Genomic DNA, 26,037 nt, shown 5'->3' with positions numbered 1-26,037 from the left:
CCAATAGTCCACAGATAAATACCATTCCACACACTTTTTTGGACATGCCTAACTTAGAGGCATAAATTCCACCCTACATATACTATCTCACAATTTTTACCTCAATTATACTTAAAGACAAATAAAATCAATATTCCAAAAGAACAGTTTCAGAAACTAGAAAGCCCTTTGACTAACTGTAAGCCTATTAACTGGACTAAGAAAATGTGCAAGTGATATCTTGCACTACAAGTATAATGAAACTTTCTGTTTGCTCCACACACTTTCTTCTAGTTCAGAAATATTAAGTCCTATAAGTAAGATTATTAGGAGCCAGGTGTGGTGGCACACGCCTTTAATCTTAGCACTTGGGAGGCAGAGGTAGGAGGATTGCCATGAGTTCGAGGCCACCCTGAGACTACATAGTGAATTCCACGTCAGCCTGGGCCAGAGTGAGACCCTACCTTGAAAATCAAACAAATAATAATAATAAAATAATAAGATTATTAGGTAACTGTTTTGCTCTGTGACTTCTATTTTCTGAGGTGCTTTGAGTGCTCTGTCTCACTTCTCTCAGCCTTGTTCTTTCATAACCAGCGGAAATGACCTCTTCATGGCCAGCAGAAAGGCACAACACACATCAAACAACTGACTAGTGAATAAACATAAGACAGAGAGTGGAGAACCCACTGAGATATTGTAACATGACCAATAAGTAAAGGGTTAAAGATGTAGAGGCAGAAGCAGCCTCAATGGCAACACTTGCTGAGGATGTTACCTGTACACTCTATTCAGAGAACCCAAGAGCCAAGCAAAATGAGGAAGCATTCCATCCCAGGACAGCAGAGCTGTATGAGAAGAAAGCCCACCCAGTCCTAGGGTTGGGTTGTAAATCCAATGGGAGTTAAGATAGACATTCAGATAGACAGTGTGGAGGACCAGAGGAAGAGACCAAGTTGGAGCTTATGAAACAACTGCAAGACAAGGAGAGGAAACTTCACATGCAGGAGTCTCAGAGGACCAGATGTTTTAAAGTAGTTTTCACTGGACATGACCCCCAGTAAGCTGTAAAAAGATGTAACCTCTAAAAATAAGAACAGGAAGACTCAGGGTGACAAGTAGAGATAAAAATAAATTGAATGAGATAAAAACAGACCTAGTGAGATGGAGAATATTACAATGAAATTACTTATGCAACCAAACCATTAAAATCCTCCATGGAAGAAAAGTTGTGGAACATCCTAACAATCATATAGAAGACAGATGAGAGAAGTCCTTTGTACTGGGTAGTCTTAGGCCCCATGTTACTGTTAAATCCTCAGATTAGTCATTGATTTTCAAAAACTCCTGTTTGTGTGACCCAGAATAGCAGGGACCAGACTGACCCTGCCACATGAAACAACTAGAAACTGGGCAGAAGGTGTAAAATAATGGTTCATAGGACATTAAACATCAACTAGCACCAAATAGTGATTCTAGACAAGGTGGCAAACAGATGAGATGTGCCCCACATGGGCCACATCTTAGTGTTTGGAAAGTTTCCAGACTGTACCCTGGGAGGGGAACTCAGGAAGATCCAAGCATTGTCTTTGAGTCAAGATGGAGCCTAACACAGCCACATGGCATGGAGTACCACTCGGAGGTGGAGCCAGTCTCACAGAGAGGACTCAGAAAGCAGCAGAAGCCCTGATATGACCAGCAGTCACCGTCAGTTACTCAACACCCTCACGCGAAGACACTACCTGAGCTGTGTGGTGGTGGGGAAGAACCAGGAATTTAATTTTTATGTATTTTAATTTTTTATTTATTTGTAAACTAAGAGAAAGGAGGATAGGAGACAGTGAGAGAGAGAGAGAGAGAGAGAGAGAGAGAGAGAGAGAGAGAGAGAGAGAGAATGAATTGGCACAACAGGGCCGCTTTCCACTGCAAACAAACTCAAGATGCATGCACCCCTTCGTGCATCTGGCTTTCTGTGTGTACTGGGGAATGGAACCCAGGCCATCAGGCTTTGCAAGCAAGTGCTTTTAACTGCTAAGCCATCTCTCCAGCCCAGAAACAGGATTAAAGGAATAATCTGGAATGCAAAGGGGATCAAGAATGATGCCACAATGGATGGATAAACCCCTGAAGTTCCCCAGTACTCACAAGAATTCTGCCTCAACAGTGAGGGAAAACTGACTCAGGTAAATTCCTTTCTGGTCCTGTCCAAATAAGCTTTAAAAACTATACTTCAGGCTGGTGAAATGGCTTAGTGGTTAAGGCGTTTGCTTGCGAAACCTAAGGACCCCGGTTTGATTCCCCTGGACCCATATAAGGCAGATGCACAAGGGGGTGCATGCATCTGGAGTTTGTTTGCAGTAGCTAAAGGCCCTGGTGCACCCATTCTCTCTTTCTCTTTATATACCCCCCTCTCTGAAATAAATGCATAAATAAATAAACTATTAAAAAAAAAACTAGGCTCTGAGGGGTTGGAGAGATGGCTCAGTGGATAAAATGCTTCATGCTCAAGAAAGTGCTCCAGACTTCACATTAAAAAAACAGCTGGGAGCCACGGTGGGCTTCTGTAATCCCAGCAAGCTGACAGGGAGATGTGAGGCAGACAGGAGAATTTCTTGGAAGCTCATGGTGAGCAGAGCAAAGAACATGTGAGCAAGAATCCAGAGAGGAATGAGGTGCAAAGGCAAGGATTGACCCCAAAGTGATCCGCAGACCTCCACACATGTGCTATGGCCTGCATGTGCCTGCACACACATAAACATGTAAATACCACATATACAGCCATGTGTGCACACATGCACTCCCAAATAAAACCTAGACCCTAAAAGGTCAAGACAAGGTCAAGAATGTGTGTGTGTGTGTGTGTGTGTGTGTGTGTGTGTGTGTGTGTGTGTGTGCGCGCACATGCATGGACCCATGTGTCCTTGCCTGATGTGGCTAGAGGGGAATGTCCCATTCCATCAGTCTTCAGTGGATTCTTACTTGAGTCATTATCTTTTACTGATCCCGGAGCTTGCTGCATTTTTTTACATGAACCCTGGAGGATCTCCCATCTCTGCTTCCCATGGGGCTGGGGTAATAGGTACATGTGGCCACAACCAGTCTCATATGTGTGTCCTAGAGATTGAACTTGGATGGTCTTTCTTGCCTCTGCAGGCCTTCTCCATGTTTGCCTAGGAAGTGCTCTTAAACACTAAGTCATTTCTCTAGCTTAAATCAAGAATATTTGTAGGAATGCAGAAACATCCAAGTACTCAACATTTAAGGATAAGAATTTCATGCAAATTCTTCCAGAAAATCTAGAAGTGAGAATTCTATCCAGCTTAATTAGAAGACCAGCATTACTCTAACGCCAAAATCAAAGGCATTTCAAGAAAAGAATAGGCATGCCAACATTCTTCATGAATATAGGTGCAAAAGTTAGCACAATTTCAACAAGGTGAAGTCACCAAGATCAAAAGAAGTTAACTGAAATTAAAAAAACAAAGAGATCTACTGTGCTCAAGGACTAGAAAACCCACTGTGTTAAGATACCAGGTCTGTGTGATCTTGAATTAGGCAAAGATTTATAATATATAATACCAAAGAACATCATAAAATAAAAAAAAAACCCAGAGCGAATTGTATTTCATAAAAATTAGTAACTTTTGTTCTTCAAAAGACTGTTAGAGAAAAAAAAGGCAGGTCCTACACCAGAAGAAAATATTTGCAAGTCACATACGTGGCAAAGGACTTATACCTATAGAATACAAAGGACCCTTCAAGCCAAATGAGACAGGCAGTTCCGCAGTTAAAGGTATTTGCTTCCGAAGCCTGCCAGGCCAGGTTGAATTCCCCCAGCATGCATGGAAAGCTAGACACAAAGTGGTTCATGCATGTGACATTCATTTTCAGTGGCAAGAGATCCTGGTGTGTCCACACACACACACACACATGCACACACAGAAAGAAAAGAAAAGAAACCAAGACACTAGAAAATCCAATTTTAAAAGGGGCAAATTGGGGCTGGGGAAATAAGTAGCTCAGCCAGTAAAAGGCATGGTGGAGCATGCTTCTAACTCCAGCACTGGAAGAGAGGTGGAAGCAGGCAGACACTCAGAGCTCACTGGCCAGGCAATCTGGCCTAATTGGTGAGCTCCAGGCCCATGGGAGATTGTGTCTCAAAATAGGAGGCAGCTCAAGAAAGGTATAAGCACTCCTGAGGAATACCACCCGTGTTTCTCTTCGGACCTGCACAAACATGCATGCATACACATGTATATGTAAACTTAAATACACACATACACAAACACAGATAAAGTGGGCAAAATACTTGAACATTTTATTAAGGACAACATACAAATAAATGGCTACCAAGAACATGATAGGATGTGCAACATCAGTAGGTCATCACGAAAATGCAAGCCAAGACCACAGGGAGATACAGGTACCGCTATACAGAGATTGGAATGACTAAAAATTAAGATATCGATGAGGAATTCACACACTTCTGCTAGATATGGAAAATGACTTTGCCACTTTGGAAAATAGTCTGGCAGTTTTTTATGAAGCTCAATGCATATAGTACCTCATTCCACTTTGAGGTGTTTGCCCAAAGGAAATGAAAGTTGTCCCTACAAAGACTTGTACAAGAATATTTACAACAATTTTGCTTGCAATAACCCCAAACTTGAAACAAATCAAGTGTCCATCAGTAAGTGAATCAACTGTGGACTGCCTATGTTCTGGTTCTGGAGTACTGACTGACAATTAAAATATGTAGACTATTAATACACACAGCATGGATGAGTGTCCAAATTATATGCTGAGTAGACGTGAGACTAAACAAAAAAAAACAAGGAAATACTTGGGCTGGAGAGATGCCTTAGTGGCATTGCAATCTCCTACACAGTGCCAGAAAGCAGACTGCAGGTTGGGTGGAGGTGGGCACAGGGTTAGAGGAAGGGATGGCAAGGAAAATTTTTGGAGATGATGGATATGCCCATTCATCGGTTCTCCTACAGGGTGCGTATGTATTTCAGAAGGTTTTGATTGTATACTTCAAATATGTGTGATTTGTTTTGTGTCAATTACAGTTCACAAGAGCTATTTTAGAACTTTATCACAACCTTTTCTGAAGACCCTTGGATCACTAGAGCCGTGGTTGGATCTGGAGTCACAGTTCTAGTTTTCAATGAGGGCTATTGTTCACACCAGCATGGTGATGTTCCTATCCAGGAGATCTGACACAAACACGATCCCATTACTATCCCTCCTCATGGCACCTCATGGACACCCTTAACCTCATCATTGGAGCATATCCCCAGCTACGATCACTAGTTAAAAGGCCAGCGCTCTCTTTTAGAACATAGGAGTTCTTTCCTGGGGCTATGCCATAAACCCTTGTGCTGAGCTATCCTGGGTGCAGCTGTCTGGTTCTGACTTTCCCCACAGTCTCTGCACTACTTGCCACTTTCCAGCTGGGCAGCATGTCAGAAAGGAAGGATTGGATGCCCAAGACTGACACTGTAGCTCTGAGTTTGTGCTGAATGGTGTGTGATCGTGCCCAAGTAGGTTTATTCCCAACACTCAACCTCAGTATTTTCATCTGTTGAAGAGGTTATTGTGTTACACGTGATAGTTACCCCAAGTCTTGAATGACAAGAATTTTGTGAATATGTTAAGAAAAAACAAGCCTAAATTCTAAATGTTTTATGATCTGATCCCAATTCTATAAAAGCTTATTGAAAAAATATTATCAATTCATTTAGTTGCACTTAAAACGAGTCTCTTTCTTTCTTTCTTTCTTTCTTTCTTTTTTTTTTTTTTTTAAGTTTTAGGGCATGTTAGAGTTATAGTAAAACCAGAGGAAGGTACAGAGATTTTTCACATACCTTGTGGTCCCCTACATGCATAAGGTGCCCTGTTACCAACATCCCTCTACAAGAGTGATGATGTTGACATGATATACTGATGCATCACTATCAACCAAAACTGACAGTTTAAATTAGCTCTACTCTTGGAGCTGCATGATCCATGCATGTGGGCAATGGTGCTGTCACAGGTAGGCATTATGGTGGTGCCACACAGACACCTTCACTGCCCGTCTTCTGTACTTTGTCTATTTATCTCTTCCTCTCCCCTGACCAGGGCAACTACTAGTCTTTGTTGTTTATTGCTCTTTCTTCCCTTCCTTTCTCCCTTCCTTCTTTCCTTCCTTCCTTCCTTCCTCCATCTCTTTCTTTTTTTCTTCCTTCCTTCCTCCCTGTCTTTCTTTCTTCCTTCCTTCCTCCCTCCCTCCTCTTTCTTCCTTCCTTCCTTCCTTCCTTCCTTCCTTCCTTCCTTCCTTCCTTCCTTCCTTTCTTTCTTTCTTTCTTTCTTTCTTTCTTTCTTTCTTTCTTTCTTTCTTTCTTTCTTTCCTCTTCCCTCTCTCATTCTTTCTTTGCTTTTTGTTTTGGTGCTCTTCAAATTTTTGGCAACATGAGTCTATTACTTTTAAAATCGGGAAATAACTAAAAGAGAGGGGCACTTTCTTTGAATGTCCAATATTGCAGGCTGCTGAAACATCTCAACAGCATAGGAAACGAAACAATAAACAAAAGCCCACAGTTCTTCCTTTCCATCTCATTGACTTCCGGTCCTTTCTTCATTGGCATGTGGTGATGGCAGACTGCCTGGGGCTCGGAGCCCATGTCTGGGTTCTGTGAGAGACCCTTTCTCTTGGTCTTCTGCACACAAATGTGCACCCAGCGCTCTGAGCAGGGATGGACTGAAGTAGACTGGGTAGGATCTGAGTGAAGAAACTTCCGTGATAGGCATGGACCCTGTCAATCAGAATCTGACTTCTTCCTCTGGCTTCTTGTACAACAGGAAAAGGCTGGGATCTTCTACAGGTGGCCTGGTTGCAGGTGATTCCATGACTTGGCTCTTCCTCGCTGGCAGAGGCTCTCTGTGAAGCATCTGCCTGGTCCTAATTCTTATTTCTGATAAACAGGAGTATCTAATTAAAACATCCGTTGATGAGGACCTAGCAGGAAAAGAATTTTTCTTCTTCAAATCTCAAGTTTCAGAAGAAGATGAAAAAATGTCATCTCCCTGGACCAAAAATCAGATAACTCTCTTTTCATGATTAGATCCCAGGGGACTGATTCCCATCCCACAAGCAAGGAGATGGTGCACCACAAACCACTTCTCTAAGGGAGAGTCTGTGGACGTTTCTCTTTTAGACCCAGAATGACAAGGCTATTGCAGATTGGAAGGCCAACCCATTAAGCCAGCCTATTTCCTTTCTTGCAAAGGATGATTTTTCCCAAATATCACACAGTGGATTATCCTCACTAAGTTTTTTTTTCTTGATTCCTCACACTTCAGCCAATAAAACAAACTCATTCAGATAATTTGGAACTTTAAGGAATGAAATATAACTCTTCTAGGCTCCTTTTGAAGTTCTAGATTCTTGGATAAAGAAAATGGGGCAGGACGCCTTCTTGCTGGTAGGTTTAAATCCCCAAACTTCCATCTTTCCCCTTTCTTTATGTTCATGAGAATGTTTTGTCAGAATATGCTTCTCTACTCCATACGAGTTAGAAGATGTACTTATGCCTTAAATTCACCTCACTGAGGGGCTCTAGACTGAGTCTGGGTGGTGGGGTGCTGGCAGGATTGAGTGAGCCCACACCTGTGCGCTGCCACCATCCCCCAAGACCTTAAGAAGGCCAAGGTCCCTTCATCTTTGCTCTCTGGAGCAAGTTGAGCTGCCTTGAATTGCTGAGCTGATGATGCAAATGTCCTTGCCTTCCTACACCTCGCTCTGCTTTTCAGTCAGTGTTATTTTTCCCCTTCCCTCTCACTGCCTCTCTCCTCTCTCTTTTTCTAGATAAGGACTTCATGTTACCTAGTCTCCTGTGGCTTACAACTCGTGAGCTCAAGTGATCCTCCCCCCTCTGCCTCTTGAGTAGCTGGGGCACTTGGCATGACATGAAGTTCCCACAGTGAATAAATTTAAAGAAAGGGGCTGGAGAGATGGCTTAGTGGTTAAGTGCTTGCCTTTGAAGCCTAAGGACCCTGGTTCAAGGCTCGATTCCCCAGGACCCACGTTTAGCCAGATGCACAAGGGGGTGCATGCATCTGGAGTTCGTTTGCAGTGGCTGGAGGCCCTGGTGTGCCCATTCTCTCTCTTTCTCTCTATCTGCCTCTTTCTCTCTCTGTCTGTTGCTCTCAAATAAATGAACAAAATTTTTTTTTTTAATTTAAAAAAAAGTAAAAAAGCCAAACAAAACACTCAACAGCTCTTCAGCTAAACACTGAAAGCTCTACATACCTTCCAGCTTCCCTTTTGGTTGAGGGCAGGAAAGAAAAAGATTAAGTGTCCACTCAAAGAGACTCACTTATCCCAGATCCCTGACACAATTAGTTCCCTTTCTGTCTCAATTGCAGTACCTTTATCTACCTCATCTGGTATATATTGAAAAAAAAACTTATTTGTTAAAAATTTATTTATTTATTTGGGAGTGAGAAAGAGAGATTGAGAGAGAGAGAGGGAAAGAGAAAGAGGAAGATAGAGAGAGAGAAAGGGAGAGAGAGAATGGGCACGCCAGGGCCTCCAGCCAGTGCAAATAAACTCCAGATGTGTGTGCCACTTTGTGCATCTGGCTTTACATGGTTACTGGGGAATGCAATCTGAGTCCTTTGGCTTTTCCAGAAAGTACCTTAACTGCAAAGCCATCTCTCCAACCCCACAATTTCATTTTTTTTTGTCCCCTGTGTATACCCTAAGAGTTTGAATTCACCTTTGTGTGGCTGCAAGTCTTTCCAGCAAGATGACCATGTGTAGTAAACAAGGTTGGACTCTCGTGGCTGAGTATTTGAACCACAGGAGCACTGTGCACAGCCCATGAGCGACTTCTTGTCATAGCAGCATGCCCAGCCAGCACCCTGGGGTCTCAATGGTGTGACTGAAGGCGAGTTTGTCACACCATCATGATCCAAGAATACTGTGTTCATGGGACTGAATAATGACTGCTAGCATCATGGAACATTCACTCTTTGTTCTCCTCTCTTGCACATCACACTCATTTAGCCTGTATAAAACATCACTTACTATCACCATCTCATCTTACAGAAGGGACACAAGGCACAGAGACATTGTTCACACATGCCCACGGTTACAGAATTGGGTAGTGTCAGAGTCAGGAATCAAGCCCAGGCAGTCTGGCTCTTAAATTATCATCAATATGCTCCATGGCCTGATTCAGCTTAGGCAGATAGTGAGCAGGAAACCTCTGTTGAACATGAGAGCAAACTTCAAAGATGGCAACCTTGGCTTCTTCCAGCTTTCGTAGGAGCTTCTGGCCTTGGGCCTGGACCAATCAAAAAGCACAGAGAAATGACTTCCCATTCATACACATGCCACAGAAGATTCTAGATCTGCCATAGCCCAGGAGTGGGATTGTGCATATTAAATGCTACCAGGAACTAACCAAAATGGCACCTTTACATGGAGAAAGCCTCCAGACTCCTCAAGAGAAGCTGTGACTTCTCTGTATAGAAAAAGAGAGCAAGAGCTTTGAGGCTGGGATGTTGGACCGAATCTCTGGCTCCACAGTCCACACAGGTGGTATCTGATCTAAAATCTCTGCTTCTTGCATGTGAAGGGGTGTGAAGGTTAAAAATGGTAATCAAAGAAGCCAAATTATACCCAACTCTTACATGAGGATCAGGATTTGAAATGGAAGCATTAAACAAAAGTTTCAGAGATTAAAAAAATATATATATATATATGTATGTATATATAATATATATATATGCATATATATATAAAACAATCCTTAGACAATGTCAAAAATAAAAGGAACTAATTAAAAAAAATGGTAATCAGCAGGTAATAAGCTGGCAAACACCTTTAGAAACAATTTTAGTTACCTTCCTCTTGCTAGCATTAACCACTCCCTAATTTATTCAAACTGACACACACATTTCTTATTGGTGGTCAACATGCTCTTCCATGCTAACTGTCCAACCATCCATTGGCAGATTCACCTGTATCTAAGTCCTAGAGCCAGGTCTTGGTATGTATACACACATGCACACACGTGTGTGTGCTTCTGGAGAAGGTTTCCCCTTTCCTTCCCTCCCCTGGGGTAGGCAGAGCCATCAGAAGTAACTGTCTAGCCACCTGTCCCAAGTTCTGACTCACTCCGTTCCAGGACAGGTGAGGCGAGAACTGTTACTTAGCCTCATCATGCCACAATGATATGGAGACCAAGCAGATGGCCAGGTAGTCCCTGCTCTCCGGAATCTCATATTGTCAGGACTTACCTGTGTCAGGGGCACAGGCCTCGTCAGCTTGGGCAGCATTATCTGCATTTTGTATGATAGAATCTAGGGGAAGAAAAAGAAGATTTAAAGGCCAGCCTCTGCCTTCCAGCCTCTTAGAGGGACAGGTCAGGAACCTTCTCTCATGGGATCTGGTTTGTCTAGCTCATGCTTGTGTCTCAGGATGACTGTGAAGCTGGGCATACACTCTCCGATGGGTTGACTGTGTCCACCTCTCATAGCCCGAGTAAGATAGCAGCCATGACCCTCCTTCCTCCAACAGTTCTGGTGAGTCCCTGCTGCGACATAGTGTCCCTCGAATGTGGCCCCGAGATGTGCCTGAAGGCTCTCTTCTCCCCTCCCCATGTTACTGTTCCCTCTTATTCCTCACCTCTCACCTCAAGTGGGGGGAATCTCCTCCTCTTTATGCTCTCACTGAGGGATGTGGGTTGATGAGAGGGGCTATGAAGAAAAGATTTGGTCCTTTGCTCTCCATCCCCACATAGGGAAGTTATTATTCCCACTAAGAATGCAGCCTGTGCCTATGGCAAGGGGTTAGAGCTGTTCAGCATCCTCCAATTTGGGGGAGAGCTGGTCCCTGTACCTGGGACATTGAGCTCACTGCTGCTGGCCCCCTCCTTTGGGTGGTCAGACGTCTCCTGTCCGGGCTTCTGGCTGAAGGCTAGGAAGAGGTGTGTGCTCAGTGGCTGAGGAAGGTCCACCTCCAGGTACGCCCTCATGAACAGCTTGAAGACATCATAGCTAATGGGCTGAGAGGGGCAAGAAGAGAGAAGTCAGTGGAGGGAAATGAAGGGGCAGAGAGGAGAGGGAGAAGGAAAAGGGGCAGAGAGGTGGAAGAGGAGAGAGACGAAGAAGTGAAAGAAATCAAGGAGGTGCTGGGAGCTGGGTGACAAGGCCAGGGAAGAGGCAGGGAGAGCAGCATGGGGTGGGATGTAGGAGAGAAAAATCAACAATGCACGTCAGGGCTTGGGGCACACAGCCAGGCCGAGCTTCTGTAGCACTATATGATGTGCTCTAAATTCAGATTTAAGAGGGGGCAATAGATTGTTCTGGGGTGGAGGGCTCTGCCTTTGCCCTGGATCCTGTAAAGGCCATGGCGGTCATGAACAGGGACTCAAGTCAATGTCCTGGGGACCCATTAAGAAGAAGGATGTGGGCTGGAGAGATGGCTTAGCGGTTAAGCGCTTGCCTATGAAGCCTAAGGACCCCGGTTCGAGGCTCGGTTCTCCAGGTCCCACGTTAGCCAGATGCACAAGGGGGCGCACGCGTCTGGAGTTTCGTTTGCAGTGGCTGGAAGCCCTGGCGCGCCCATTCTCTCTCTCTCTCCCTCTAAGTGTCTGTCTTTCTGTCTGTCACTCTCAAATAAATAAATAAAAAAAAATGAACAAAAAATATTTAAAAAAAAATAAAAAAAAAAAGAAGAAGGATGTGGGCTGGAGAGATGGCTTAGCGGTTAAGCACTTGCCTGTGAAGCCTAAGGACCCTGGTTCGAGGCTCGGTTCCCCAGGTCCCACATTAGCCAGATGCACAAGGGGGCGCACGCGTCTGGAGTTCGTTTGCAGAGGCTGGAAGCCCTGGCGCGTCCATTCTCTCTCTCTCCCTCTATCTGTCTTTCTCTCTGTGTCTGTCGCTCTCAAATAAATAAATAATTAATTAAAAAATATTTTTTTTAAAAAAAAGAAGAAGGATGTAATAGAAAATATGAAGAAAAGAGGGCTGGAGATATGGTTTAGTGGTTAAGACATTTGCCTATAAAGCCAAAGGACCCAGGTTCGATTCCTCGGGACCCACATATGCTAGATGCACAAGGTGGTGCATGCATCTGGAGTTCATTTACAGTGGCTAGAGGCCCTGGCATGCCCATTCTCTTTCTCTCTTTCTCTTCCTCTTTCTGTCTCTCTCTCAAATAAAATAAAATAATTAAAAAATATGATGAAAAGAAATGGTTCGTTTACTGTATCTTATTTTTCTCGTATGTCACGAGGATGTGACTCCTGAGGAATCCCAAGGTCTGGGAAGGTAGGAGAGATCTGGAAAAGGACAGACTCCATTATCGTTCATTACTTTCACAGCTCTGCTCTTCCCTGGACAGATGCCAAGATGAGAATGGGTTGTGTGTGTCTGCCTGAGCTGCTTCTCAAAACATGTCCTTGTGAAGGTTTTAGGCACTGGGAGTAGAGCAGGAAGCCAAGGACAGAAGGTAGAATCAAGAGACGTGCCAAAAACTAGACCCTCTCTGTGCTATGACTCTCTCAGTACTGCCTAGCATCTGGCCCCAGGCTGTAAGCATGCATGCCTGGAAGAGCCACACTCAACAACAACAGTTTGCTGTGAGGCATCTCTGGTTCAGGCTTCTGTGGCATCAGGTCTTCGTCAAATCCCAGATGCTCTTGGCAATCATTTGAACAAGTGCGACTCTGAGGGCTGCTGCGCTGGCTTTTGTGGATAAATAGTGACCATGAGAATAAAGTCCGCATTCAGAAGCCTACTTGGAGCTCGCTTCAAAATGTTGATAGCATTTAACCCCTTGCCTGCTCTGGACGTCCCGTGAGTTTTCCTAGAACCAGGAGCTGACTTGTATTTGTACCATCAAGTGTGGGTTCCAAGTCTTGGTTCTAAATTTAAGTCATCAATACTCTACTGGGAATTCATACCATTTTCTGTTTGGCCCTAGTCTGTCCTTTGCAGAGTAGAAGAAACCTCATTCAACTAGAGCCTATTTTGTTCCTCACTAGGCACGGTCTTGCTCAAGCCCAAGCTACTCTGGAACTCACTCTGTAGTCCAAGTTGCCTCGAACTCATGAAAATTCTCCTACTTCATTCTCCCATGTGCTGGACTTAAAGGCATGCATCTCCACACTGAGAAGATTCCCTTCCCACTTTTTAAAACAATAAAATTAAAGGAATTCAGCAAGTGATGGATTCATGTGTATCGTGACAACTATCTCTCTTTCTCCCTTTCCTATCCTTGAGTGTCCTCTCTGCCATCTGTCTCAGATTGTCCTTTTCTCACACATCTTCCCCTTTCCCAGGGCACAAATGCAAAATATTTTCCTCCTATTTCCAGATATAACCCACCCAGTGTGACCCTTGCTTCTCCCCTGTGTCCGTGATTGCATCGTCCAGCATTTGCCTGCCCTCTACCTGCAAGCTTGTTCTGCACCCACAGTCCAAAGACATTGCCATGGACTAAAGCTATTTTCTTTTTATTTTTTTTAAATTTTTTATTTATTTATTTATTTATTTGAGAGCGACAGACACAGAAAGACAGATAGAGGGAGAGAGAGAGAATGGGCGCGCCAGGGCTTCCAGCCTCTGCCAACGAACTCCAGATGCGTGCGCCCCCTTGTGCATCTGGCTAACGTGGGACCTGGGGAACTGAGCCTCGAACCGGGGTCCTTAGGCTTCACAGGCAAGCGCTTAACCGCTAAGCCATCTCTCCAGCCCAAAAGCTATTTTCTTATCCTTCTTCCCTTCCCCTTCAAAGTTCACCAAGTAAATTGCATTGGCCACTCTTTTCCTTAAGCCTATTCGCTTGAGTTCCAACCTTTTACTTCTGAGCATGCTCTTTTAAGAGCACAGAAATTCAATTGTCTCTTTGTAGATTTGCTCATCTTTAGTCTTTGCAGTATTTCATCCTCTCTTGAAGCTCTGTTCTCCATGTAGCTGTTTTATTTTGGGTCTCTATTTTGGTATCACTGAAGAGTGGCTAATAGCATTGTTGTTCATTAATTTGTCTCAAAAGCTCCTCTGCATTGCCTTTTTGCACTGTTTTAATTGACAAGAATTGTTCTAATCTGAAGTCTAGAGTTAGCATCAAATTGAAAGCTATCAGAGTTAATTATTTCTGGAGAAAAATATTGTACCAAATGATTTAACAGAAAGAAAACTCAGTTAAATAGTTTCTAACAGAATGTGGTAACAACAACAACAACAACAAAAACCCCCAAACACCCAAAGATCAGTGCAAACAAGATCATAGTGAGACCTGTGACTGATCTCAGATAGTTCCCTTGATGTGTGTGTGTGTGTGTGTGTGTGTGTGTGTGTGTGTGTGCGTGCACTCTCGTGTGCATGTGGCATGTTGGTGACAGAACCCAGGGCCTTGCACTTGGCTCCTCCACTCATCTAAGGCCCTAACTCCTGGCCTCGGAGATGCTGTTGCATTTTTTGAACCTCAGTATTTTTATAACAGTATTTAATTTTTAATTTTTATTTTATTTAAGAGAGAGACTGAGCAAGAGTGCAGAGGCATACTAGGGTCTCCAGCCACTGCAGATGAATTCTAGCTACATGTGCCACTTTGTGCCTCTAGCTTTACTTGGGTACTGGGGAAGTGAGCTCTGAGCCAGCGGGCTTTGTAAGCGAGTGCTCCCGACCACTGAGCAATAGTCTTATCCCTAAACTTCAGTTTAATTATCAGCAAGTTATTAGTACTGAGCCAGAAGCTCTCAACTTCTATTAGCACATACCCTAACCCAGCTCCTCGTCCTGACTCTAGCACTTCTGTTCATGTCAATGGCAACATTCCAGATTCAGCTTTGCACTGTCTGTGACCTGAAACCAGTTCTTGTCCCTTCATTCTGTTGACTATTCCCATGTGACACCCAGTACATCCTGACCTTTTGCTCCCTGGTGTCATCACCAAAGTTTCAGACCCCAATTTTATGCATCTTTCCTGAAACCACTGTGGTACCTCAGAAAGGTATCCGTGTCCCCTCGCCTGTCAGTCCCCTGTTTGTGTCAGGCATCCTTGCCAGGTTGATTTCCTGAGGCATGGCTCTGAGAAGATTGCTTCTCCACTCAAAAACTTTCCATGGCTTCTCATTGCCCGTGGGAGAGTTGACACCACTCTCGTCACGACCATTACACTATTCAATAGCAAATATGTTCCAAATGGAACTCTGATGAATAAAAGCGAATGTAGGTGGACGCATAAAAACATCCACATATGCAAACATAAATAGTGCTCCTATAATCCAGTGGGTTATCCCATGCACTTTCTGAAATTTTGGGGTTCAGAACCTCCCCAATTATCCCATACTAACCTAGAGGTGTAGCCACTTCAAGCTTTCAGAGCATTTTGCTATTCTCTCTTATCATGCCTGATGTCCCCCTAACTATACATCCTGCCCTGTCTTCTCTTGTTCTTTCCCAACCAAGCCTCCAAGCACTTTGCTCCATAGGATCCACTGCCTTATTTAACTATTAAAATTGTAGCCATGCTTTAAGGCCCGGGTCAGGAGCCACCTTCCACAGGAAGCCTGATAGGATTTCCTGTACCAGGATTTAAAAAAACTTCACCTTGATTCTGTCTTGTGAAATTCATATATGCTGCTCTGTATTAACACAGTTATTTATGACATCTTAACTCAGACTAGAAGCTCCTAGAAGACAGTAAGAATGCCTTATTTTTAATCTGCTGAACCATTCATCAAAGATCACATTATTTCCTAATAGGTTTTTGAATGGATGTTGAGGTCCTAGTTCTTACCTCTACCAAATGACCTGGTATCTGGCCCCTGTCTGAATGGGGTCCATTCAGTAAATTGCGTGTGTGTGTGTGTGTGTGTGTGTGTGTCCCTAAGGACTGGCACAGTCCTGAACACAAATGGTGAACACTACCAGTTAGACAGGGGTCCATGCCTTCAAGAGAGTCATTGTTATACATGTAGGTAAAAGCCTAGAAGTAACTCTACATCATGATGAGCACCACTGGTGAGCACCACAGGACAAAAACTGACGTAATGTTATGAGTGCTTAGAAAATGTTGATGGACCTCAGGCCACTCATTCATGCCTTTGTCCCCAGAGTCCCCTGGAGAATGAAATGACATAGAACATTTCCAGAAACATAGACAATTAAATCAGGAGAGTTTTAGTGGGATCTGGGTCTCTTCAAGCCATGGGTGCTCAGGATATTCAATGATCAGCTCACTAGTGGCAGAATTAAACCAGAAGGCAGCTCTTCCTGCTCCTAGTCTGTTACTGAACCTGTCAGGTCCCTGGACTGGAATAGTCCTTCCAACCACTCCCTCCGAGCATCACAGTTCAGAAAGCAAAGGAAGGTGACTGTGTGGCCCTCTCCAAGTGATATCTGAGTTATAAGAAAGTCTTCTACAAGCATAGGCCAGAGGCAGAGTAGCTGCTTAGTGAACTGGATTTTATGTTCACACTGGAGAACAACCACTGGGAGGCAAGGCTCTGCACTCCAAGGAAACATCACAGGCACTATCGTTCAGGCCAAAGGAAATCTGTTTTTGTGGCATTTCAGTGTAACAGGACCACCAAAGTAAATGATTTTGTTCTGGCTAAACGTGGGCCTATAGAGGGAGACTCTAGCTTCTTAAAAAAAAAAATTCCTAAAACCTCACCAGAGGAGAACAGTGCCTCTGTTCTTATCTCTTCCTTTCCTGGGAGAGGGAGGAGTGTTAAGCCCCTTCCCCAGAACTTGACCCCAGACACCAAAATCAGGAACAAACTGAGCAGTCCAGCCACCCATGCAAACTCTCAAATCATTTTCATGAAACAACCAACAAAGCAGTTTTGCTGCTGTTGCAACCTGTTTCTTATCTAGGCCTAGAAGGAAGAAGGCCTAGCTAGAGAGCTTACCATGTATCGGGCACCTTAATTTTTAAAACAGCTGTGAGAGGGAGGACAGCAAGTGACAAGAAGATCACTTGTTCAAGGTCACAAAGCGTGTGGCAGAGTTGGCACAGTACCACTTGTCTGTTTTGCTCTGCTGGGGTTCCCCCTTCTCTAGTTATCACCACTGCTCCGCTTTGCAGAGGGTCCCTTGCTGCTGAAGGCAAGGACATAGTCATCGTGGCCAGATGCAGCTCTGCAACTCTGCAAACTTCTATTCTCCAGCTTTCCTAGCAACCCGCCCCTTCCCACAGCTAATTTCTTTCGTGCTGAGGCATTTTAGCAGCAGGAAGTCATCAACTCAAGAGAAACGGAACCCTTGCTGTTTCCCTAGCCCCGTGCCATGACATTACACCTACCAGAAGTCAGGCACACCATATGAGAGAATGAAATCAGAGTGGCAGAGCTCCCCTTGGCTGCAGCAGGACCAGGCGCACCGAGTGGGGGCCAGCCCCGACAGAGGCGAGGGCGGCTGTGTACTCATAACAGACAAGCTGCTCCCTGCTTCTGAAAGCCCCCCTTGGCCTTCGCCCCCCTCCCCAGCCCTGAGCAAATTGTTCCTCTCCCACGCCTCAGCCCCCAGGCAGACAGGCTGATTGCCAGCCACTGCCAACTTTTGTTCGCGTTTTCTGGAGCTGGGGGTGGGAGGTGTGGGGCAGCGAGTTCTTTGCTGGCTCTGCCACCTTCTCTGCCTGGCTTCACCTCAGGAATGTTCTCTGAAGTGGTGCCTTCTCCTCGTAGCCTCTGTGCTGTCAGCCTCCCTCCTGCTTCATTCTCCCCATGGTGGGTATGTTTTAGCCGAAGGTATCTACCATGAGAGCACAGGCTCATTCCCAGTGCCCAGCAGAGGAGGCGTTGACTCAGGCTTACTGAATGGAGGACAATAGGAGTAAGTGGCCGGCCTCTTTCCAAGCTAGTTCTGCTGATAGTTCACTTTTCTTTTGGTAGTTAACCCATAAAACGACTCAGGAACAGGGAAAAGGGAGATGAGTATAGGACATTCTGGGGGAAAGAAATGGAACAGGAATAATAATGAGTCCTGTTTTGAGTGTCCTATATCTGTTTTGAGTGTTCAGTATCTTGCAAATAGTTTCTCATTTAATCCACTCACCTACTAACTTCATCTCTAATTTTTTCTTAGCTTTTCTGTCACAAATAAGGGAAGTAAGACTCTCAAAGAGATGAAATATCAGTCAAGGCCACAGTACTGGTGGATGGCAGAGGTAGAAGGCTAACCTAAGACCATGTGGCTCATTACTCTTGAACTTGAACCTGTCACTATCTTGGAATTTCAGATACTAGAAACCACCTGTCCTCATCTTTAGATCTTCTGTATTTATTGCACACTGCCTGGGCAATGCTAGGTGCATTGAATTTGAAAATAGGAAGAGGTCTTGTATTCATTCAACAAATATTTGTCTGATGTCTGTTATGAGTTAGTTACTTCTCTGGGCATTGGAGACACAATAGTGACCAAAATTTTTCTAGTGAGTGAAATAGACAATTCAGTCAATTACTTAATGTGACAGCGAGTGAGAAGCATTAAGCAGGTAAGCAAAACAGAGCGATCGGGTAAGAGATGTCAAGAAAGAAGCCTTCTGATTCTGTTCACGAAGGTGACAATCACTGAGAAGGTGATCGGAACACAGACCTGAAGGCGGTGAAGGAACGAATACTGTGTGTATGTTGGGAAAGCATCCCAAGGTGAGGCAATGGCAAGTGGGGTGGTGCTGAGGCTATAGAAGCATCGGCTTATCTGACGGCAGGAAGGAGGCCAATATGACTGGGAAGAAATTGGGGAAGGGAGAGTAACAAAAGATGAGGCTAGGGAGTAGGGGGCAGACGGATTGCAATGATTTTGACTTTTGCTTTGAGTGGGGAATGGGAGAGCCATGGAAGATGATGGATGAATAATGACAGCTCTAACATATGTTCTTTCTTTTTTAAAAGATTGTAGGGAGGGAGGGAGAGGAAGAGAGGGAGAGAGAGAGAACGGGCACACCAGGGCCTCCAGCCACCTCAAATGAACTCCAGATGCATGAGCCACCATGCGCATGTGGTTTATGTGGGACCTGGAGAATCAAACCTGGGTCCTTAGATTTCGCAGGCGTGCACCTTAACCACCAAGCCATCTCTCCAGCCCTGTTCTTTCGTTTTTATGGGAGAGAGAGAGACAGAGAGAGATTGGCATGTCAGGGCCTCTAGTCACTGCAATCAAACTCCAGACACATGTACTACCTTGTGCGCATACATGACCTTGTGCACATAAGTCACCTTATGTGTCTGATTTATGTGGGCTTTGGGGAGTCAAGCCTGGGTCCTTAGGCTTTAAAGGCAAGCTCCTTAACTGCTAAGCCATCTCTCCAACCCTGTTCATTTTTTGTGTGTAGTATGTGTGGTACATACATGCATGTGTATGTGCAGGTGTGTGGACCCCATGCAAGCATGTACAGAGGCCACAGGGGAATATGGGTGTACTGATACTGCTCGCTCCATGGTTCTTTGGGGCAGAGTCTCTCATGTAAGGCTGAGCTGCCATTTCCAGGCAGATCAGAATGGCTGACCAGCAAAATCTGGCAACTGTCAGGTTTCCATGCCTCACACAACTGGGATTACAAATGTGAGTGGCCACATGTGGGTGCTGAAGATCAAACTCAAAGCAAATTAGAACCTTTCAGGCTCTTACACTTTTGTGATAAGTGCTTTTAGCCACTGAGCCTCTCCCTAGTCTCTCTGACATTGGTTTTGAAAGGTTGCTCAGGATGTGTGTGAAGAACAGACTTTGAGGGACACAGAAAGAGGCAGAGAGCCCAGTGAGGAGCCTGTAAATGTGATGTTTCAGGTCAGGATGCTACAGGGCAGAAGGTGAGATATGGAGGTATCTCGACAGAGGAGTTTTCTGATGAACTGAGTTGGGAAGTGAGAGCGAGGTGGAATCAATTGTGATTCCATACGTTAGGTTAATACTTTGAAGGAATGGTTGTTAGCTGAAGTGGAGAGACTGTGAGAGAAGCATGTTTTACAGAGGAATATTAAGAGCATTAGTGTAGTTCATGGTAAGTTTGAAATTTCTATTTGATTTTCAGGTAGAAATGCTAAGTGCAGAGGAGAGAGAGAAGATAGGAGAGTTAAGTTTCTTAAAAAGCAAATGAAGACCATGGAGGAAGGTTTAGCTAACTGCATCCACTGGCACTGAGCAAAATCGTCATGGGGTTTAGCCACGGAGGCCATGGGCATCCTGACTAGTGCTTTTAGTGGAGCAGTGGGAGTTACACCCTGATTGAAGGACTTTGACAAGGATAGGGAGAACATTTGGAGACCAAGAGTATCAACCAATCTTTTTATATTTTTTCCATAAAAGTCAGGAGAGAAAAGAAATGGTAAACGAAAGGAAAAGTGGGGTCAAGAGCTTTTGTTACCAGAGTAGAAGTGATGTTATGTGTGATGGGGGGAAATGTGGAGAAATATGGAAGTAGAGATAGACAGACAGATGGCAATACTTGCCAGCCCCAGAAAGCATGAGATTGAGTGGACAAGAGGAGAGCTGGTTTCGGTCAGAGCCCCAGCACTCACCGTCAGCTGCAGGGCAGAAGTTTGACCCCGCTAGTGAGGTAGGTGGTGGAAAATATTTTCATTGTTTATTTTGTCCTTTATTAGCTGAGTATAAACAGAGAAGAAGAGGAGCAAAAAACTTGAGCATAGAGGTATGATATAGTCATCTAAGACGGAGGGGGTATGTGAAAGGACTCGGGGAACATAAATTCCAGGCAGCATGGATGGCTTGCTTGACATTTAGGAGAAAACATGTCGAGGAGCAAGCTCTTTAAGGCATGCCAAGACCCAAGAGGGAAAGGCTGGAGCACAGGCTTGAAATGGAAATTTCCTTACCTCATGTGGGTCATATGGCTTGAGGCTTCCACCATGATTAAATTCATTCAGCACATCCTTTATCTTCTTAGAGGAGTCTGTAGAGACAGAATGCACACGTAAAACAATGGTGAGCAGCGAATGAAAGCTGGGCCAGGTACGTTCTGGTTAACGATAGTCTGATGGAGCAGGACCATGTGGAAATCGGTCACCCTTGTCTGTCCTCCTTCCCTCTCATTGTGCTTTCTTCCAGTTTTTCCCTCTCATGGATAATCTTTCTAAAACATTGACGTAATCAGACCATGTCTCTGTTCAGTGTACTTCTATTTTCTCAGAGGAAGTCTTGTGTCCTGGGCTGGAGAGATTGCCTAGTGGTTAAGGTACTTTCCTGTAAAGGCTAAGTTCCCAGGTTTGATTTGTAAGTACCCATGTAAGCCAGATGCACAATGTGGTACATGCATCTGGAGTTCATGTGCAGTGGCTAGAGGCCCTGGCATACCCATTATGTCTCTTGCTCTCAAATAAATGAATAAAGCTTTAAAAAGTCTATGTCCTTGGCTTGAATTCAGCTTTTGATGATCTGACTAGCCTGGTCTTTCCTTCCTGCTCATCCTCCCTACTTCCCAGCCACATCACATATTTCCAAAAATCCCCAAACACACTGTATTATCTCTCAGGATGTTTCTTCTCTGTCTTTCAAACTTCATTCAACTTGACATGCTGCTTAGAGGGCAACTGTTTTATACAGTCTTCCTTTGGGGCTCAAGAGATGGCTTGGCAGATAAGGCACTTGCCTACAAAGCCAAAGGACCTCAGTTTGCAAAGGACCTTGGTTTAATTCCCCAGAACCCACATATGCCAGATGCACAAGGTGGCACATGCATCTGGAGTTCGTTTGCAGTGGCTGGAGGTCCTGGGTTGTCCATTCTCTCTCTCTCACTTTGTCTATCTCAAATAAAATAAATAAAATCATCCTTTGTGCAGAATTAATTATCCCTTCCAGCTCCTACAGATATACACTTTTGTAGAAAAACTTGCCTTACAATATTATAATTAATTATTAACTTGCCTATCTTGCTCTTTTCTTATTTTGAGTCAAATTTTATTGGAATAAAATTATACTTTCTTATACATTTATTCTCCCAAATTCTTTTCAACCTCCTCCCCTCCCTCTATGAATAGAAAAGTTTTTACCCCTAAGTAACAAAACAGAAGGATGTCATGTCAGATTGGAGTGTGGCAAGACAAAAGCCCTCTATGGGTTTTGGAAGGCCCATGGGACAATTGAGGGGGTTGGGGGCAACTTGAGAGCTATAACTGGTTACTGAGGTTTATTTTTATATCATACAGAATCAAACATAAAACATTTGGAATATGTATATGAGTGTATAACCACTTGAATGAATGTTTTGAGAAATGATTTTATGTATCCCAGGCCGGCCTTGAACTCAGTATGTAGCCAAGGATGACTGAATTGTTGATCCTCTTACCTCCACTTCCCAAGTGCTGTATTACAGGCATGTGTCAGTATGCTTGGGTTCTGAGTGGAAATTGAAAAAAATTAAAAATGTTACAGCACTTAGGAGATGAGGACAGGAATATCAGAAGGTCAAGGTCATCCTTGGCCACATAGTGTATTCAAGGTCAGCCTGGGCTATATGAGACCCTATCTCAATGATCCTGCAAAACAAATCAAATATCTTGAGTTAGGTGTGGTCATGCACAGCTGTAATCTCAGTGCTTAGGAGGCCGAGGAAGGAATATTTAAAACCCAAGGCCAACTTGGATCGCACAGAGAACTCATCCACAAAAGAGAAAACACCCTTCTCAACCCCTCCCCCAATATCATTAATTATATAGGAGAAACTTGTATCAGAGTCAATGAGGCTCTGTCCTTGGTGCTGAAAATTACTGTACACTTAGGGCAAGGTAGTTGCTTTTAATTCTGGGATCTTGACAGCTCTGTCCCCTTTTTCTTGATTTTTATTTTAGATCTTGTTGGAAGAAATTGAGACATTCATCCTGACACACAAAATAACCTCAATTATGTCCCATAATTAGCTGGGCTGATTTAATATTCTTACAGTAGTTCTGTCATATTTCTGCCAGCCAGAATTTTTTCCTCTGTGTATCAAATCTCTCCAAACTCCATGTTTACCCTTTCATGTTCCATGCATGTTACATTTATATGAGAAGAGGAAAAATAAATAATTAGAGGATTCAGAAAATATACAATTAAAAAATTCTGTTTTCTATAGAAACTATTTCAGAAACCACTGGGGAAAACATTGGTTGCTTCTTTTGAAAATTTTACAAGAATTAAGAGTCAGGGCAAGAGAATAAATAATTGTTATGAGGAAAACATCATGAGTGTATGTTCAGTTATCAGTACTGTAGATGTCAAAAACCTGGGGCTTCTATGAACTGTGCTTCTCTTATCTCTAAGTACTATGGCTAATTAAGAGCTTCTTAGGTTCCATTATTGCTTTTACTTAAACATCTGAATAAATAATCAGGCCATTAAAAACTCAGACACTGTTCTCTGTCTTTTAGGTTCTTTGTACAGAAGGTTATGGTCTCTCAGACCTAGGTAAAATAGATATACTAATCGGAGGAGCTGTTCTCCATGATTTGCTGACTTGAATTCTATCAAGCAGAAATTATTATCATTGTAGGATTGAAGCTTAAAATGTCATTGCAAAATACTGCTATTGCCTAGAAATGGAAATTCCTTTCAAAACTCAAAACAGATGTCGCAAATCTATAGCTTAGTATGAGCTAAGCAGCAGCTGCCAACAATTCTGGATGCTTTCATTCTATTCTATGGGGGGTAAGAAGCCACATGGTACTGTTCATCATCTAGCAGATAAAAATGGTTGGCTAATTGTGGTAATATAACTGCACCTTATTGAGTATGCTTACCTGCATGTTCTCATAAATTATTCCCTAATGATATAAGTAGTTTTAGCAATATTTCTTTAAGTTTACAAATGAAGTAGTTAGAATTCAGAAATATTAACTGATGAGTCCAGATGCAATGGCTTTAAGGTGCGGTCTAGCTCTGAATAAAAGTCTGTATTCCTTTTCCTTAAGCACTATTCACTATTAATTATCAAGTGTTTTCTGTCATGAGGAAATGTGAAATCATGGCTGTAGTGATGATATGAAGCTCTGGGAAACACTGAGTAAGAAGTAAAAATTAAAGGGGAGACTAAGGTCAAGGTGGGGACTACATCTATGTTATAATGAAAGTGACATTTGAGCCAATGCACAAAGAGCAAGTTGTGAAGTGGAAAGGATACCTAGAAATGTACACATGAAGTGAAAAGGATGTTCTTAGAATGGTCAGAATGACTCAAGATTCAGTGACGGGCACCACAGAACATGTAGATCAAGAACTAGAGAGTAGCTTGAAATCAGAATGTGGGGGCCTTGAATGCCAAATTAAGACCACTGCTTTGAAGTAGTTAAAGGTTTTTGGAATGGTAGAATAACATAAAATCAGGTCTTTGTTTTCTAAAGGCCACTCTTGAAGCAGAATGTAAAAGTGCTGAAAACTAGGCCAGAGCTCAGTTAGCCTCACATGTATACTTTAATTATCCTACAAGCAGCTATATTACCTAGGGGAAAATTCCTATATTTTATAATCCATTTTAATGGTATATTTTCAGCTCAAAGTGGCCAAATTTAAAAAATGTAAATTTAAGAACTAGATACCCTGGCTTGGCTTTTGTAAGAATAGTATAAAATCAGCATTTTTATTGAGGACCAAGAATTGATTTTAATAGAATTTGTTCTCTTGATATTATTGTCCCATTTTGGAAATTCCCAAGTTCACCTTCATTGAAATCTTTTAATCTTAAAATGGTATGTCTTATTCCAAAATCCTAATTTATATTTAAGTATTTTATGTTTATTTATTCATTTGAGAGAGGGAAAGAGACATACAGAGAGAGAGAAAGAGAGAGAGAAAATGGGCATGCCACGGCTTCTGCAACCACTGCAAATGAACTCCAGGTGCATGCGCCACCTTGTGCATCTGGCTTACGTGGGTTCTGGGGAATCAAACTGAGGTCCTTTGGCTTTGTAGGCAAGTGCCTTAACTGCTAAGCCATCTCTCCAGCCCCTCCTAACTTATATTTAAATGTGGATGTATATGCCTGCATATTCATCCATGTCCAAATATCTAAGAGGATTTTTAAAAGAGAAATTAGACAGCTATTTATTTTAAGATACTTGACCAACAGCTTAAAATTAAATAGAAATAAAACCCCTAAACAAACCCAGGATTTCTGATTAATTTCCCATGCATACCATTCCTCACCATCTATTTCAACTTGTCTTATGGGCTTTCTTGTTGGGGTATATGCATGTGCATGTGTGTGCATAGGGTGTGTGTGTGTGTGTGTGTGTGTGTGTGTGTAGGCCAGAGGATGACCTTAAGTATTGTTCTTCAGGAATACCATCTGCCATTCTGTGACAGAGTCTCTTTCATTGGCCTAAACCTTACCAATTAGGCAAGACTGGCTGGCCAGAGGGCCTTACAGATCCTTCTGTTTCCATTCCTGGGATGACAACTGTGTGCTGCCATGCCTGACTGTATTATGGGAATTTTGGGGGTTAAATTCAGAGCACTTGACCAATTCTCTACTTAGCCCTTTATGGGATTTTATAGACTCATTGTATCACTTTTGTTGTTGTTGTTTGTTTTTTGCTGGGTATGGTGTCGCATACCCTTTTTATGAGAGAGAGAGAGAGAGAGAGAGAGAGAGAGAGAGAGAGAGAGAGGGAGAGAGAGAGAGAAAGGAGAGAGAGAATTGGTGTGCAAGGGCCTCCAGCCACTGCCGTCAAACTGCAGACATGTATGCCACCTTGTGTGCATATGTGCCCTTATGCTCTTACATCACTTTGTGCATCTGGCTTACATGGGACCTGGAGAGTCAAACATGGGTCCTTAGGCTTCGTAGGCAAGTGCCTTAACTGTTAAGTCTTCTCTCCAGGCCGCATCACTTCTTTTTAAGAAGAGGAAACAGCAATGTTCCTAGTTAATCTTAGCCAAAAGGCAGAGAAGCAGCAACCACATTGTCCAAGTTGATAAACATTGCTTTCTTTTTGACGTCTTCTTCTCAGATTTTGGGGTTAGGTTTCACTTTCCATGATGACTGAGTGGGTATTTTCATGATTAATCTGCTTCCATGATTAATGCATTCTGTTTCATCTTCAGACACTTAGGAGC

General features: G+C 43.4%; 1 protein-coding gene across 1 annotated transcript in view; it reads right to left on the bottom strand.

Annotated features, from left to right (window-relative positions):
• Positions 1-26,037, bottom strand: part of Dgkg (diacylglycerol kinase gamma) — a 230,522-nt gene that overhangs the window by 136,072 nt on the left and 68,413 nt on the right. Inside the window, exons 3-5 of the mRNA XM_004654302.2 lie at positions 20,823-20,899; positions 10,874-11,039; positions 10,273-10,335 (exon numbers count right to left, since the gene is read on the bottom strand). Of these exons, the coding sequence (XP_004654359.2) occupies positions 10,273-10,335; positions 10,874-11,039; positions 20,823-20,899 (306 nt within the window). The remainder of the gene's footprint in view (positions 1-10,272; positions 10,336-10,873; positions 11,040-20,822; positions 20,900-26,037) is intronic.

The sequence above is a fragment of the Jaculus jaculus genome, chromosome 5 (genome assembly GCF_020740685.1).
Source record: "Jaculus jaculus isolate mJacJac1 chromosome 5, mJacJac1.mat.Y.cur, whole genome shotgun sequence".
In the NCBI taxonomy this organism is placed as follows: domain Eukaryota; kingdom Metazoa; phylum Chordata; class Mammalia; order Rodentia; family Dipodidae; genus Jaculus; species Jaculus jaculus.
The sequence above is the reverse complement of the archived record's forward strand: the minus strand, read 5'-3'. Positions and strand labels throughout refer to the sequence as shown.